Source organism: Taeniopygia guttata, chromosome 6 (genome assembly GCF_048771995.1).
Source record: "Taeniopygia guttata chromosome 6, bTaeGut7.mat, whole genome shotgun sequence".
NCBI lineage: Eukaryota > Metazoa > Chordata > Aves > Passeriformes > Estrildidae > Taeniopygia > Taeniopygia guttata.
The window spans coordinates 29,489,041-29,503,359 of NC_133031.1; the positions used below are offsets into that span (position 1 = coordinate 29,489,041).

General features: G+C 40.9%; 1 protein-coding gene across 5 annotated transcripts in view; it reads left to right on the plus strand.

Annotated features, from left to right (window-relative positions):
* The first annotated feature begins 3,248 nt into the window (after positions 1 to 3,248).
* The window catches only part of ATRNL1 (attractin like 1), a 427,695-nt gene continuing 416,624 nt past the window's right edge, over positions 3,249 to 14,319 (plus strand). For 3 of the 5 annotated variants that reach the window (XM_030276506.4, XM_030276509.4, XM_030276508.4), the window contains exon 1: positions 3,481 to 3,907. In XM_030276506.4, the coding sequence (XP_030132366.1) occupies positions 3,624 to 3,907 (284 nt within the window). In that variant the 5' untranslated portion in view covers positions 3,481 to 3,623. Of the gene's footprint in view, positions 3,908 to 14,319 lie in introns of all 5 variants that reach the window. The other 2 variants (XM_030276507.4, XM_002186719.7) reach the window with 2 other exon arrangements.

Genomic DNA, 14,319 nt, shown 5'->3' on the forward strand with positions numbered 1-14,319 from the left:
CCACAGAGAACTTGAAACATACTGTTTTTCCTAATGAATGTGAATGCATCAGCATTTTTCTCCTTATATACAGGGGCTTAAGTTTTGATAGTAATAGCCTAGAAGCTTTATACTTTATTATAAAAAAGTATTATAATATAGAATATACTCCATTATAATACATATACTATATAACAGAAAGATATAATTTACTTTATTATAATACGTTGTACTTATTCTATTTATTTTGCTTTCCTACTACAATGGATAATTTTTTGGAAGGCTTTGTTCACATAACCTTTTACATCACTAGCTTGTAATCTCATTATGTTTTTATTCAGTAACTTGCAACTTTTGAGAACTTATTCAAATGCTTTTAAGTTCTAAATCTACTCAAGATGGTTCAGTACATTAGTTCTTTAAAAGTGTAAATGATTTCTGTGTCAAGAACTGAAAGGATGAAAGGTGTAAAATGTTACACTTGCAAGAAAAGTGGAACTTCCAGATATGCATGTAAAGATGAAAGGATTGACAGATCTGACTTCTCTCAGCCAGATTTGTTAACTTCATCTGACACCAAAAAAATCCCATTAAATCAGCACAGAAGAGAACCAATATTGGCATTTGTACATAATTCCTTTCCTAGAGTTATGAAATTTCTACTGCATTGCTGTGGCATACGGCAGCCAAAAGGATTGTTTTCATTCATTTTCATAGTGTGTTAGTTCTTAGCCAGAAATCAATGGTGCAATGTTTCTTCCTTGATGCTCTAAATCTATAAACCCTTCTAGTTGTGTTTAGATTTTTATTTACAATTGTTTATGCAGTAAAAATACTATCATGCTATTCTCTGTACCTCTTACAATCACACTAGTCCTTTTCTGTTGGCCTATTAGGGTTTTGGTTTTGGTTTTATTTTTTTGAATAGATCTCTTGCCTGGTAAAGGATTGTTGAGATCTTAGCTTTGTTGTCAATGGTAATTTAAAAAGTTTTGAATGTTAATTTCAAACATTTTCAAAAACTTGGCTGATTTCTGTAGATCTGAAACAAAATCTTCCTTCAGTCTGAGAAAAAGACTTTAGAACTTTTTTGGTTGGTTTAAAGGAATTGAGAAAATGGAGAAGGAATGTATCTCCATCATGATAAGCAAAACTATTTCTTAAAGTGTTTCTGTATTAAAGAGTATTCTTGAACTGACTTTGTGTCTTGGACTGTGATTTCCTTTTAACAGCATTTCTGGTCCCATAATAGTACTTAACAGAGGACAGTTGTTCAGCAGCCTTTGTCACATGTGATATTGTACAATTAGCAGACTGTTCACAAAGGCTTCAGCCTCAGCATTTTATCATAAAATATAAAGCAGTAACACAATTTCCCTTTCCTCTCTTTGCATGAGCTCACCAATTCATTACTAAACACATACAAAGAGATGTCTAATAGCTAAGAAACGTGTCTGTTGCAGGACAATGAAATAATCTATCTCAGCTCTGGTAGGAAGACAATGTAGTCCTGGACTGAGAGCAATTTGTGGATCTCTGTAAACCCTCTGGAATTAAACCAGGAAAATCACTTTTCATCTCGGTTTTCCCCCATATACTTGATGGAGGTATTCCCTCCATCAAGACTACAAACTCCTTTTAAGGCACAGACTCTTTCTCTGTGATGTTTGTACTTTGCGTTTGACTCTGACATCCTGATTTTTTTTTTTTTTTTCCACACAAAGCTCAAATGGATGCTGCTGGATGTTACTGTGTCCGTTACAGGAGTACGGATGGACTTTGGAAAGTTAGATGAATGGTGTGCTTGGGAAAACAGGCTAAACCAAAACACAAACAAATTCCTATGGGCTTTAAGAATCTGGGGAGGGGTCGATTTGGACATGATTCCAGACTAATGGGGTCACTTTGGACCTATTTAGAGAGGGTACCAGGAGATGAAATTAAATGCCCTTTCTACATCCGCTTGGAACAGAGACATCACATCATAAATCCCCAACTTCAGTGTTAGGAAAAGGTTTCTGAAGGTTTGACTGATCATAAAATGAAAACGGGTTACAGTAAAATTGAAAAAGGCTGTGGAAGGAACACTTAAAAAAGAGGACATTTTAGACAACTTCAGCACAAGGATTACATTTGTACTGCTCCGGTTGTAAAGCCACAAACTTTGTGACTGCTCATCATGCTGTAAGCAGGAGGCAAGGTCTTGATTTGAACCTTACATTTGGAGGATGGAGTTGAGAGGGAAGATGTGTATTAATGTCTTTACAAACAATTCGATGGGTGGAGATATGGGTGTTAGCGTCTTTGGAATGGGGCTTAATACGTCTACTAACTTCGGGCAGCAGGTTTATGGTAAAAGAACAAGTTCAGGGCGGGAATGTGGGTTAGGCGGTTCGGGAAGGCTGTACGGCCCTGGTACCTCAGCCCATGGGGAAAGCAAAAGGGGAGCATGCGGCCGGGAGTTTAGGATGAAAGGAGGCTGCGCCCTCCGAAACCTCGAGAGAGAAAACCCCGCGGGCGTGTGCCCAGTGGCCTCTTCCTTAATTCGAATAAAGTTGCAGGACTCCTCTGTCTCCTCTATGGACATTGGCTTTTCATAGCGTGATTTTCTCTACAGAGTAAACCTTAGGAAGATGAGGTTCCCAAAACAAGCTTTACCATCTCTTGTGCCACCAGCCGGGAGGAGTTCAAGGCAAACCGCCTCTGAACTTTGTAGGACCTGAGGCGAACAGAGGAACCGAGGCAGCAGAGCGGGGAACCCCCGAACCTTCGGCCGCTCTGCGGGGGGAGCGGGGGCCGGGACGGGCTCGTCTCGGGGGTCCGGCATTCCCGGTGCCGCCGCATTCCCGGCGCCGCTCCAGCTCTGGAGGCGCGGGCGGAGAGCGTCCGCGGGAGCCTCGTGGGGGCGGTCACCCCGCCGGACCCCCCTTCCCTGCGAGGGACGGATCCACGCGGGCCGAGGGAGGCGGCTCCGAGCGGCGGTGACAATTAGCCTTTAAAAATGGCTGCTTGGAAGCTGTCAGCTGGGACGCGGAGGGGCTGCTAACCCTCCTCTCGCTGCCTCCCGCCTCCCTTCCCCGCAGGGCTAATAACGGAGCGGGGATAAGAGCTCTCCAGCTTTCCCCGCCCCGCCGGAGCGCGATGCCGTAGCGGCTCCGGGCCCGGCCGCCCTCACTTCCCAGCTGGCTGCCTGGCGAGGGGACGGCGGCCCCCGCCTCCCGCGCTCCTCCTCGCCGCCGCTGCGTGTGTGCCGCGGGCTCCGGGATACAAAGGAGAAGGGGCAGCCGCGGGATACATGGTCCAGGGTGGCGTGTGCGCGGCCGTGGGGGCATATCTGGCGAGGAGAAAACACAAGGTCAAGAGGCAGCTCTCCTCCTCCATGGAAGAAGACGGGAGCGATGAGCCCTGAGGAGGACGACGAGGAGAAGGGACGGATGGCTAAGGGCTGCCGCTGCCGGGCTTCCCTTCGGGAGTGACGGCGCGCAGAGGGCTGAAGGGGCCGGAGGAGGCAGTGCTGGGGTCGGGAGGGAGGAGAGGAAGGCGAGGAGGAAGCGGGGGGTTTGAATCTCGCTGGCTGGATTGACTCCCCTCAGGGGAAGCTGCCAGCGCCGGCCGCGCCTCGGCCCGCGGCCCCCGCGGCCAAGATGGACCTGGGCAGCGCCGGGCGGAGAGCGGGAGCTGCGCCCGCGGGCCCGGCCGCTTGGAGACCTTTCCCCTCCGCCTGCTGCTGCTGCTTCGCCTCGCTCCTGGATGTGAACAGCTGGCTGCTCTTCTACGGCTTCCTCTACCTGGCCCTCTATGCCCAGGTGTCCCAGTCCAAGTCCTGCGACAAAATTTCCTGCTTCTCGGGTCATTGTGTCAACTCCACCTGCGTCTGCGACCAGGGATGGGTGGGAGACCAGTGCCAACACTGCCAGGGCAGGTTCAAGTAAGGTTCTGCTTTTTGTGATTTTCTTCTTCTCATCCCTACATCCCTTTCCTGACACTTTCGCTTGCCTTTTTTTGTTCGTTTGTTTTGCTTTGCTTCTGTCTGCTATGATTTTGTTCGTGTGTGGTGGAAGTATGTGCAGAAGTTATGGATGAAACAGGCTCCTCTAGCTCTAAAGAGCACAGGACGCAGCTCCGGCTGGCTTACCGCTGAAAATAGGCTGCTCCACTTCATGGGAACTGAGAGACGGGAGAAATCGGCCTAAAGCTGTGTCGCTGCTGTCCCTTCTGGAAATGTCATGGAAATGACCTGTGCACTTCATGGGGCTGCCCTGGGAGCAAGAATTAGTAGTGGATTTTAATTACTTTTTCCTCCTGAAGAATGAAAGGTTTAGCTCCTTCCAGCCTGAGCTAAGTGGGCATTAGTCAGTTTCATTCAGGGCAACACACGTGCAGCTGAATGAAATGTACATCCCTGGTGACAAGGTTTGCAGGAGAGAGTGGGAAACATAAAACAGTAACAGATTCTTGCAAAGGGGGGAGTACTCAGTCAAGGTCTAAATACCTTCCTATTCTTAAAAGTCACTGTGATACCGAGTCATTGATCAGTGAGAAGGAAGCGTACCCTGACACTTGCTTTTCTATATGGAGTGGGAAAGAAGACTTAATTTATAGGGCTGTCACTTTCCTCCCGCCCCCTTTGGTATCAGTGTAAAGACTGGCTGTGAAGAATACTGTTTGCTGTTATTTCGCTATATAATCTTGGACAGGGCATCTCATTTCATTCCCTTTAAAACACCCCTTGTAAGCAGGAACTCCATTTATTATGTTGACATACATAGTTGGAAAGTGTTCTAACATCTAACTAATAGCAATACATTGGTGAGACTATATCTTAGAGAAGTCAAGTTCTTTCTGTCTTTGGGAAACTACTTTTTATTGGTTAGATATCAATAACTGTCTAATTTAAAATTGTGTTTTACTTCAGTTTTCCTCTCTGGAGTACTGAAATTAAGCTGTACAATTTACATCTCTTTTAAACATTTAATACGAGGTCACTCATTCCTAAATAAACAAAAAGTAAATCCAGTAACTTGTTAGCCTGGGAAGTTAAGGAGTAGTTGAAGTCAGACATGTTGGCTGAAGTGATGTACACAGTGCAGAGAAAGAGCCAATTCACTGATATTTGGTGGATATTGCAGCAGTAGGATTATAACCTAGCTATAAAGATAATACAAGGCAAATATAATGCATCTTTTTTTTTTTTGGCCTATGACCTTGAAATTAAGGTTTTAAAGTTGGCCATTTGTTGCTGGGTGTATTGGATGTTTGGGGTTTGTCCTGCTGTGGAGCAATGGGCTAATTTCGGAGAGCGATAAGAGGAGGCCCAGGTGAATTTTTGTGTATGTGGATCTGCAGAGCTCTTCTTTCCTGGCTATAAAGAGATTACTTGTATCCTTTGTCTTGGTGCCACTCATAACAGACCCTAATAGTGCTAAGACCAAAGGAAATGGTAATTTCTTCAATGTCCAAGCTTGTTGTGAATGCCTATATTCTCTGAGTTATTACTGGGCTGCTATCCCATCCTTACGGGTATTATCTTTTTTATCTTTTAAAACATCTACGTTTCTTTACCTTGGTTGTGTTTGTCAAGTGAGGAAGCCCAGTGGTTACATTTTCCCTTCTGGTAGAAAGTTAATAATCCATCCCCACCTAGAGGAAGTTCTGTCTGAATGTTGGAAGGGCTCCTCTTCCGAGCTGAGCTAACACAGTGTTTAATTGAAGTGCTGTTAGGGGTTTCCGTGAAATAGAATAGATTTCTCATTAACTCCTCTATGTTTTTTCATGCTTAGCTTTAGGAATGACAGTGACACTTGCATTATGATTTTTCTCACGGGAGTAAGCTTGTTGGAGAGCTATTTTTTACTGAGGACACTTTTCATAGCAGTGTCTTTGACAGCTCATCTTTAATCTTTATTCTTGGAAGCAAAGTATACTCTGCAGTGAAAATAAGCATTCTAAGATTTAAAGCTTTTCAAGCCCTGGGAGTTGGGGACGGAGTGAAATATATTAAACGTGCCTTACATTGGTGCAAGCAGCAGCTCGGAGCGGTTGTATTTTGAATCCTGAAAATTCAGATGAGTGCGGAATGGGTGATGAGCTCTGTGCGTTTCCACCTGAAGAGTTGGAAAAAGAATATTACTCTGCCTATGGCTGGGTGGCTGACGACCTTCCCGATCTCTGTGCCAACTGATGCTTTGCCTTATTGCCTCGGAACATTTGCTTTTGTTTCCCTTTGGCTGTGAAGTATCCTATGTGCTTTTACCCTTAAGTGGCCACGGCTGGACTTTTGCAGCAGTGGTTTGCCAGATTCTGTCGGGTGCACATCACTTTGCTTCTGTCATTAAGGATCACCATGAAGATCGTTTCAGAATGGCAAAGACTGAAAAGTGTGTTTGGCTGTTAGAGCTGCTTGAACAGCCAGTTTGGAGGTTGTAGATACGATCTGTAGAAATGTTAATAGAACCTTGTGTATTACTCTAAACATTTACAGTCTTTCCAAGTCGCAGCTGTTTGAAGTGCCTGCCTGTGTCCCTGTTATCCAAGATTTAAATTGAACTTTTAATGACCTAAATTGGACACGTGTAAAACCTGTCACTACAGTATTTGAAAAAGTAACCCCAGATTTTCAAGGATAGGCTCAAAACACTTGAAAATAAAAGGTTCTTTCCCTTTTTTCATATAAGTGAGGTATAGTTGTTTTTGCTTTCTGGGAATGAGTGACTTGCATTAGCAAGTACCAGGAACATTGTGGTAAGAGGAGAAATGCTCTGCCTGAGGGGGTCTTGGGACCATTAATTCTTTGGTGAGAGATGTGTAGTATTTTTGGCTTTGTTTTATTTCTCTTCTAAACTGAGAAACAGCAACACAGCAGAGAGACATCAAAAATAATTGATCAATCTTTGTAAGCAGGTGTCAAAATTAATTGACAATACTATGGTAACCTTGCCTTTTCCCTGTAGGAGAACTACTAAGTAAACTGCTTTGCAAATGCTGCTCTGCACTGGATGAAAGAAAGGTGGAGTGGGGGAAAATAGGCCAAGAGGCTGTCTAGCACCATTTTGCCATTTTGTTTCTCTTATTTACCAAGTTTTGAATTTACTCTTGTTATTGTGAAGCCTGTGGTAAATCATGTAAAAATGTAGATGTTGCTATTCTTACTGCAGGGCATTCGCAATGATGTCAGTCACTATTCAGAAAGATTTAGGCCTTATGTCTGCCTGGTGGTAAATTATTTTACTCTCTGTCTGGATTGGATATCTGAATGCAGCTCTGACTTTGACTTACTTTCATCTTTCAACCTTTTTTTCCCTGCCATCCCTTCACCTCTACTCTATTTTTTAACCAAAATAAAAAAGGGAAATTTAGTCATAAAAAGAAAGGGGAAAGGAATTTTGCCAGGTGAAAGATAGGAAAGCCAGTGGGTAAGCAGGTAGTGTTTTTATAGCAGGGAGATTCAAGCAGCACAATTCCCAAGATATGAACTAAACCACAAGCATTAAAGGACAGTGTAGGGTTTTGTTTTGCAAGGTTGATTAATTAAAGGAGTGATGCTTTTAATGCTACATCTGCCATTCTTTCTTCCGCTCCTCCGTGCCTTTGAATTTGTTGGTCAGTTGTACTTTTCAGGATGGTACAAGTTTGGGCAGAAGGGAGAGGGAAGGGCTGCCTAAATCAGTTATGTTATGAGACTCCAGGGAATTCAGGGACACAAACATTTTGAATGGCCCAACTGCAGTGAAAACTGCTGTCACAGCTTCTATGTAGTTAGATGTCAAAGTCAATAGTCTTGAGGTGCAGCAGTGCAGGAAAGCAGGTTTCATTAGTTTTCTCCTGCTAGAATGATTTCTTAGAAGAAAAAAAAAATTCCTCCAGGTTGGAGCACAAAGTTTCCCTATTTCCAAAAAGTGCACTGGTTTATGGAAGAACATTCGAGTAAACTTTGTGCGTGGAACTTACCTTCCTCTAAAGTTTTTGAGGACTAGAAATACCCACTGTAATATGCTGCCTTTGAAAAATTAGGTTGTGTCTTCAGAGGTTTATGGTTATGTATTTGATAGCCTTGAGTGTGATGTGTAATGAAGCAGAACAGGACAGGTGAGCACCTTTGAGGACCTACACTTCAGTTAATCTGCTTTACCTAGTCCTGGATATGCAGTTGTTATGGAGAGAGTTAGAGCAAATGGGTTTGTTTGATTATTGAACCTTGTCTCCAGATGTTCTTATTGTACTTCTCAATTACCTACTGCATGCTCTCCTTAATTTCTAGAGCTCCTATAAAAGATTCTGCATTCTTCAAGCACAGAATAATTTCCAAGTACATTCACAACTGAACTGTTTGAAGGGTATCAAATTTTGTTATTCCAGGCAAAATCCTTATTTCTATCTAAAACTCTGAATTCTGCTGTCTGCAGAATGACTCATGCAAAGAAAGTGTCCTTAAACTGCAGATTGTAAATGAGTGATAGTGTTGTGTAAGAAGAGATCTTAAGAGAAGAAGTTAGCTTTAGCTACAGCCAGTTGAAGTTCAGAGTGCTGTGAAAGGGGGTGAGTTTATCCTCACGCTTCTCTTTGATTACATCTTGCTGGTTCTTATGTAAGCATTAATATTCCTGCTGAGAGCTGAAAAGTATCAACAGGAACAGATCTCCCCACCTCCCAGCCAGTTTTTTTAAGCTAGCTCAGTTTCCTCAAGTTACTTCACTTACATAAGGTTCCTGCTGATCTGAAGGAGTTGGCAGCATCAGCAGGTGTAGATAGGGGAAAAAATGTTACTTTTAGAATGGGTCCAGACATAGTTTTCCAGAACTTAAATGTAAAACAACATCACCAATAAAGTGCAACTTCTGTTTTACAAGGTGAAATCCCTGAGTCATACTATAGGTTGCAGCACTATCTTTGTCATCAGAGTGGCTTGTATCTAATCCAAGAAATAATTATTCTTATTGACATCAGTGCAATTGAGTGTGAGATTTTGCACCTGCAAATTGCCTTTTTACAACTCAGCATGTGAATGGTAATAAAATTAATCCTCTGGAAAAGCATCGTTGATTATGATTTTAGTCTTATCAAGTGGTCTTTATTTAAGTTATTTTAGTTATGGTGCTCTGAAAAACTGTTTTAATGTGATTTATTCTCTCTGCCTGTAAAATGTAAAAACACAATTACAGCTTATATTATAAAGATACTTTTGATTTCTAAAGAACAATTTTTTTGTAAATCTCATTTTGGATGTGGAAACATGAGCTATAAAATCATATTAAATGCCTCCTGAGCTAAGCGATCTGCACTGAAAAGTGCATTTTGAACAGAAAGCAGTCTTTTTGCAAACTCAAAAAATTATTTTTATTGTAATTTTTTTTTAACTGCTTAATACTTGCTACATGAAATCTTTTAGATTGGAGAACACCCTTAAAGTCACAGAGTCCAGCCACTGTCCTAACAATACCAATTGCATCAGTAACCATTTCAGTGGTTTTTAAGTGTTTTATAGAGAAGACCAGAAATGAGCTCTGATTACTTATTACCTCTTGCAGGCTTTAGGGTAGCTCTGAATTACTTCCTGTGTGGGTTGAACACACACTTAAGAAAGCACCTATATGTGTCTGAAAGCACTTCCACTGACTCAAAGCCCCTTAGAGACTTTCAGACTCCTTTCATTGGCTAGTGATCCTCACTGTGCTCTATAACCAGAAAAACAAATGCAGGAATTACTGCTGACAGATCTAATCTACCTTATTTTTTGTCTCTTTTAGTTACCCTGTTTTCCCATGTTTCGAGTCAGGTCTTGATCGTAGAACCTTTAGTAGGAGAGGTCTCTGTTCCCTGTGCAGGTGGAGATATGGCAGCCTTTTCCTCACTGAGAATGGAAAGTTCCTTGAGTTGTCTCAACATAAAACAAACTTTTCCCTCCTTGGCTGCTGTTGGTTTACAGCCTCCCCTGTTTTATCAGTGTTCTTGAGCTTTTGGTAGAACTAGATGCTTTTGGTAATAGTCCTACTGGGGGAATGTAGATGCAGAGTAGCTTCTCCCTTGCTGCCTGGGGTCCTGCTGTGCAGCTGCAGCCAGTGCTTCTCAGCTTAGCACTCTGCTGGCAGCTCAGACCATGATTTTCTACCTCCAAATCCTCTTGGAGCTGCTGCACTCTGAGTATCAATGCCCCACTTTTCTCAAACCAGTCTGTGAACGGAGCACATCCTCCCCTGGTTGGAGTGACAGATAGTTGTGGGGCTACAAACACGTCTGGGATGGAGCTATGCCCTTTAAAAAACACTCCTCTTCCCCAAAGCAGTAGATAATTAACAATGTCTAGTGTCTATTCCTCTGTGTAAATCATCCATAGGAGTGAAACCAAATGCAGGTTAGGCAAGGGGCTCGTGGGTTCTGAAGCCTGGTTTGTTTGCAGGGCTCGTGGGTTCTGAAGCCTGGTTTGCTTGCAGGCTAAGCAGTTTGTTACTTAGGCAAAGAAATGTGGGAACAGATGGTTGATGACCCTGCCAGCCCTTCAGACAGCATCGAAGGCTGGTTGCCATTGCTGTGAGGGGGTAAAAAGCTCAGTAATATCCATGCATGCTGTAGTCTATCCATAAATAATACATAAATAGCTGTACAGGTTATAGCATTTAATACTCTTATTATGTTGTAAATTTAATTTGGCAAATAAATATAGTCTCTTACTGTGTTTCTCTTAGTTCCTTTAATCAAGGGGTAGGCATGATCATATTTTGGAAGGCATTACCATAGTTCATGTAATATTTTTAAAATTAATATGAGTAGTTTTTGAGAACTCAGTATTTCGCACTGCACTAGAAATTGATTTAATTGTATCAAAACGTAGGCAGAAAAGGTAGGAGGTAAATATGAGATATTACAGGAATACCCCTGGGACATTCCTACACATCGTAACAAACGCTGGTGAGAAAAGACCTTATTTTGAAACATTATTACATAGACAACAAAAATGCATTGGAAAACTCCTGCAGTACTGAAGAATAATTATCTGTCAGTGTCTATGAAATTTGTTATTAACTGTATAGTCTAAGCCTGGAAAACATGCTACAAAGTTCATGTTAGGAGAAATAAATGGTGATGATGATACCTGAAAACATGAGCACTCCAGTGAATTGCAGCTTCTAGCAGTAATAAAAGTAAACCAGTAAACTATAAGCAAAATAGATGTTTTAATGTGAGGTGAGTGAGCAGTGGGAATTTTCATACCAGTTTTATAGTTTGTCCTCTAAATCTTAAAAACCTAATGAGTGTATAAAGTGTCACATTGATTCAAGAGCTCCGTGAGGATCAAGACCTTACTGAGAAATGATGGAACTAAACCCAACACAATTTGTTACTTAGTGTTCATACCCAAGGTGTAAGACCTGCATTTGACTTTGAAGTTTGCTCCAGAGAGAAAACCCTCAATTTTTTATACCTCTAAAAATAATTTAGCCACCAGCTATAGAATATTCCAGGATAAACATCTTAAACTCTCTTAATGCGACAGTATTAAAAAAAATATTCCATGAGACAGTCTCTTCCAAAATTTAAAGCTTATGTTACTCATCTGTAATTATCCTAGGATCTGTTTGAATCAGTATTTTTATATTTCTTAGCTAAGGATGAAAATGGGCTGCTACCATCTCTGATGGCAAAATATCTACTCTGTTCATGCTAGTGGTATTTAAAAACAACCTACCTGTAGAATATTTCCAAGTTTTAAGCAGCACATATGTAATAACCTTGAATTGGGCAGGGACTTTTGAATCCAGGGTATTCTAGGATTACTTGGCAATAAAACAAGTACTGAATTACCTAAAGATTGGATGCAGACACATAAAATGACAGACACTCAATGTCTACATTTTCTTATGGATTTCTTCCATAATTTATGTGCTTCAGTATTTCATCTGTAAAAAGGAAATAATACTTCCTGTAAGCTTAAAGACTTGAGGTGACCCATGAGCCACAGCTAATAAACTAGGTAAAACGTTAGAGATTGCATTTTTTCCTAGAATGTGATAAATATTAGGGCGTGAAGTACTATTGTCCAAACTATGCTGTGTATCTCAAACAGACGAGTAAAATCACTTCCTCATTAGGTCAGATAAGGCAAAACCTTGCAGTCTGTGTTATTGCAGAATAATAGTCTCATATTATAGACTCACTGGAAGAAATTGTACATTGGCTGTCACTGATAAGATTTGGTTTCAGAAGTAAGACTCCCAAAGACCTAACCCCTAACCCTGGATTAAATTTTGCAAACAAAGTACTGCAATACTTAATGGGTATATTGAAGAGTTACTGCTTTACTGGTAGGAACAGTATTCCATGTTACTGCATTCCTATACCAGTATCAAAGAATCACACATTCCTAATTTGTAGGTTGATGGCATTGATGTTATTACAGAATTATGAATCTGAATTCAGTCTTTAAATGTAGATTTTTATTTTAGACATGTACTTTTATGTATAGGGTTTTGTTTGTTCCCATGTGTTTGAGTTTTCAGCCACTTCTCTGTTATCTTTAAGGTTGATAACTTGCCTTCTGTGAAAAATAGTTAATGGTGAGTATGCCATGTAAGTACTGGGATGCAGGAGCTGGACTGTGGAACGAACAGCAGTGCCACAGAAGGGCTAGATTTAGCTACTGTCTGTTACCAGTTGTGGCAGTATAATATGAGCAGCAGTGATTTTGGTCAAAAGCCTGGGAGGAGATCTGGGGTTTGTAATGTTTTTAAATATTCTGGTGAGCTTTGTTCAAGGTGCAAGCAAACCACGAAGCACTGTGGAACAAGAAGACAAATGGGCTTCTTTCATTGCCACCCACAATCCTGGGACAAAGATAAATTAGTCAGGAAAGTATATTTCTAATCATGCTGCAGTTTAAAGTGCTTTAGTTCTTGTAATGGATGGAAGTGACTGAAATATGGTGAGCTTAATTTTCTTGTTAATTAATCTCAGTTTTAGAAACTCAAGAAGACTTGGATGCATTCTGACTTCTATAAAGGAATATTTTGGTAATTTCAGCTCTATTAGTAAAAATGAAATGCTGATTAATCCAATTGTAGGATAATTTTCACCCTTATTTTTTTAAAATAATCTATAGAGCAAGAGTTTGTGTATGTAAAGGTATGTATTTCTCACAAGGAAAACCCAAACACAGACAGCTCACAGTCATGTTTGTGTGTACAAGTCCAGTTGATGAAGATGCTTTGGAGGATTGTTGCTGATCAAATGTTGATGTGCTACATTCAGGGTGTCCCAAAGCAGGTGTGGGGAGAGAGAAATGAACTTCATGGGAAGCATCCCAGAGCTGCTGTAATGAAGTTTGATGCATTTGTACTTCTCTCATTATAGGCAGATCTGTTTTGTTTGTGTCATGAGTCTTCTCCAATAGGTAACTGAAACCAAAACGTTGGACAGGAGCTGGACAGCAAAATAATCCTGAAAAATACTGAACAAACAAATGGCTGCTTGTGAAAACATACAATTTGCACTTGTATGCGCAGCTGTGCAATCATATTAAGACAGTTTTTTTAGAAAATATTTTTGCAGATGTTTTCTAAACCCTAATGCTGATATAAGTATTAAAGTCACAATATGTGTACTTAAAATCCACACCCTGTTCCCCCTCACCACCCTGGTCGTTTTAGTACTGTAGCACTTTGTAGGAGCAAGCATCTATTTTAAACTAAAAATGTCATAATTTTTCTAGAGTTTTTAACTTCTAAAGTGCTTGGACTATTTTAGCTTTCACAGGGCTAAAACCCTAATCTGTATTCAAGGAAGGACTTACCTGCACCCATCTGCATCATACTCTACCTGGATATCTTATTTAAGCACTTATTTAAGCTACTTGTCACAATGGCCTTGGGAGACAGACACCTATTTTTTTGAGCCGTTTTATATGTAGGAAACCTGAAGTTGTGTGCTTGTCTAAGGTAAAATAACAAATAAGTGGCTGAATTGAAATGGAATCTTGGGAATAAATACAATTTTCTGTAAGTCTGTATCAGCGCTCATTTTGGGAGGACTGAACTGTCTTCAGTTTGTACAGGTTGTTTTTTCCTGCAAGTATAAAATATAGTTTGAAGTTTGTTTTCTCAGAGGCTTCTACTGTGTAGCATAACTGGATGCAAGAGAGAATACAAAGTTTGTTATTCATATATATTTAATTATAATATATATATTATTCATAACCGAGGAGTTTTGTGATGGTATTTTACACTGACTGTTTCCAACATGTACTGTATGTTCATTCAGTAAGTATATAGGGGGGCCTCTGTTAATGCAGGTATAAATGCCAATATAGGTTAGTGGTTGATGGGTACTTAGAGGATTGATCTTGAAAAGGTG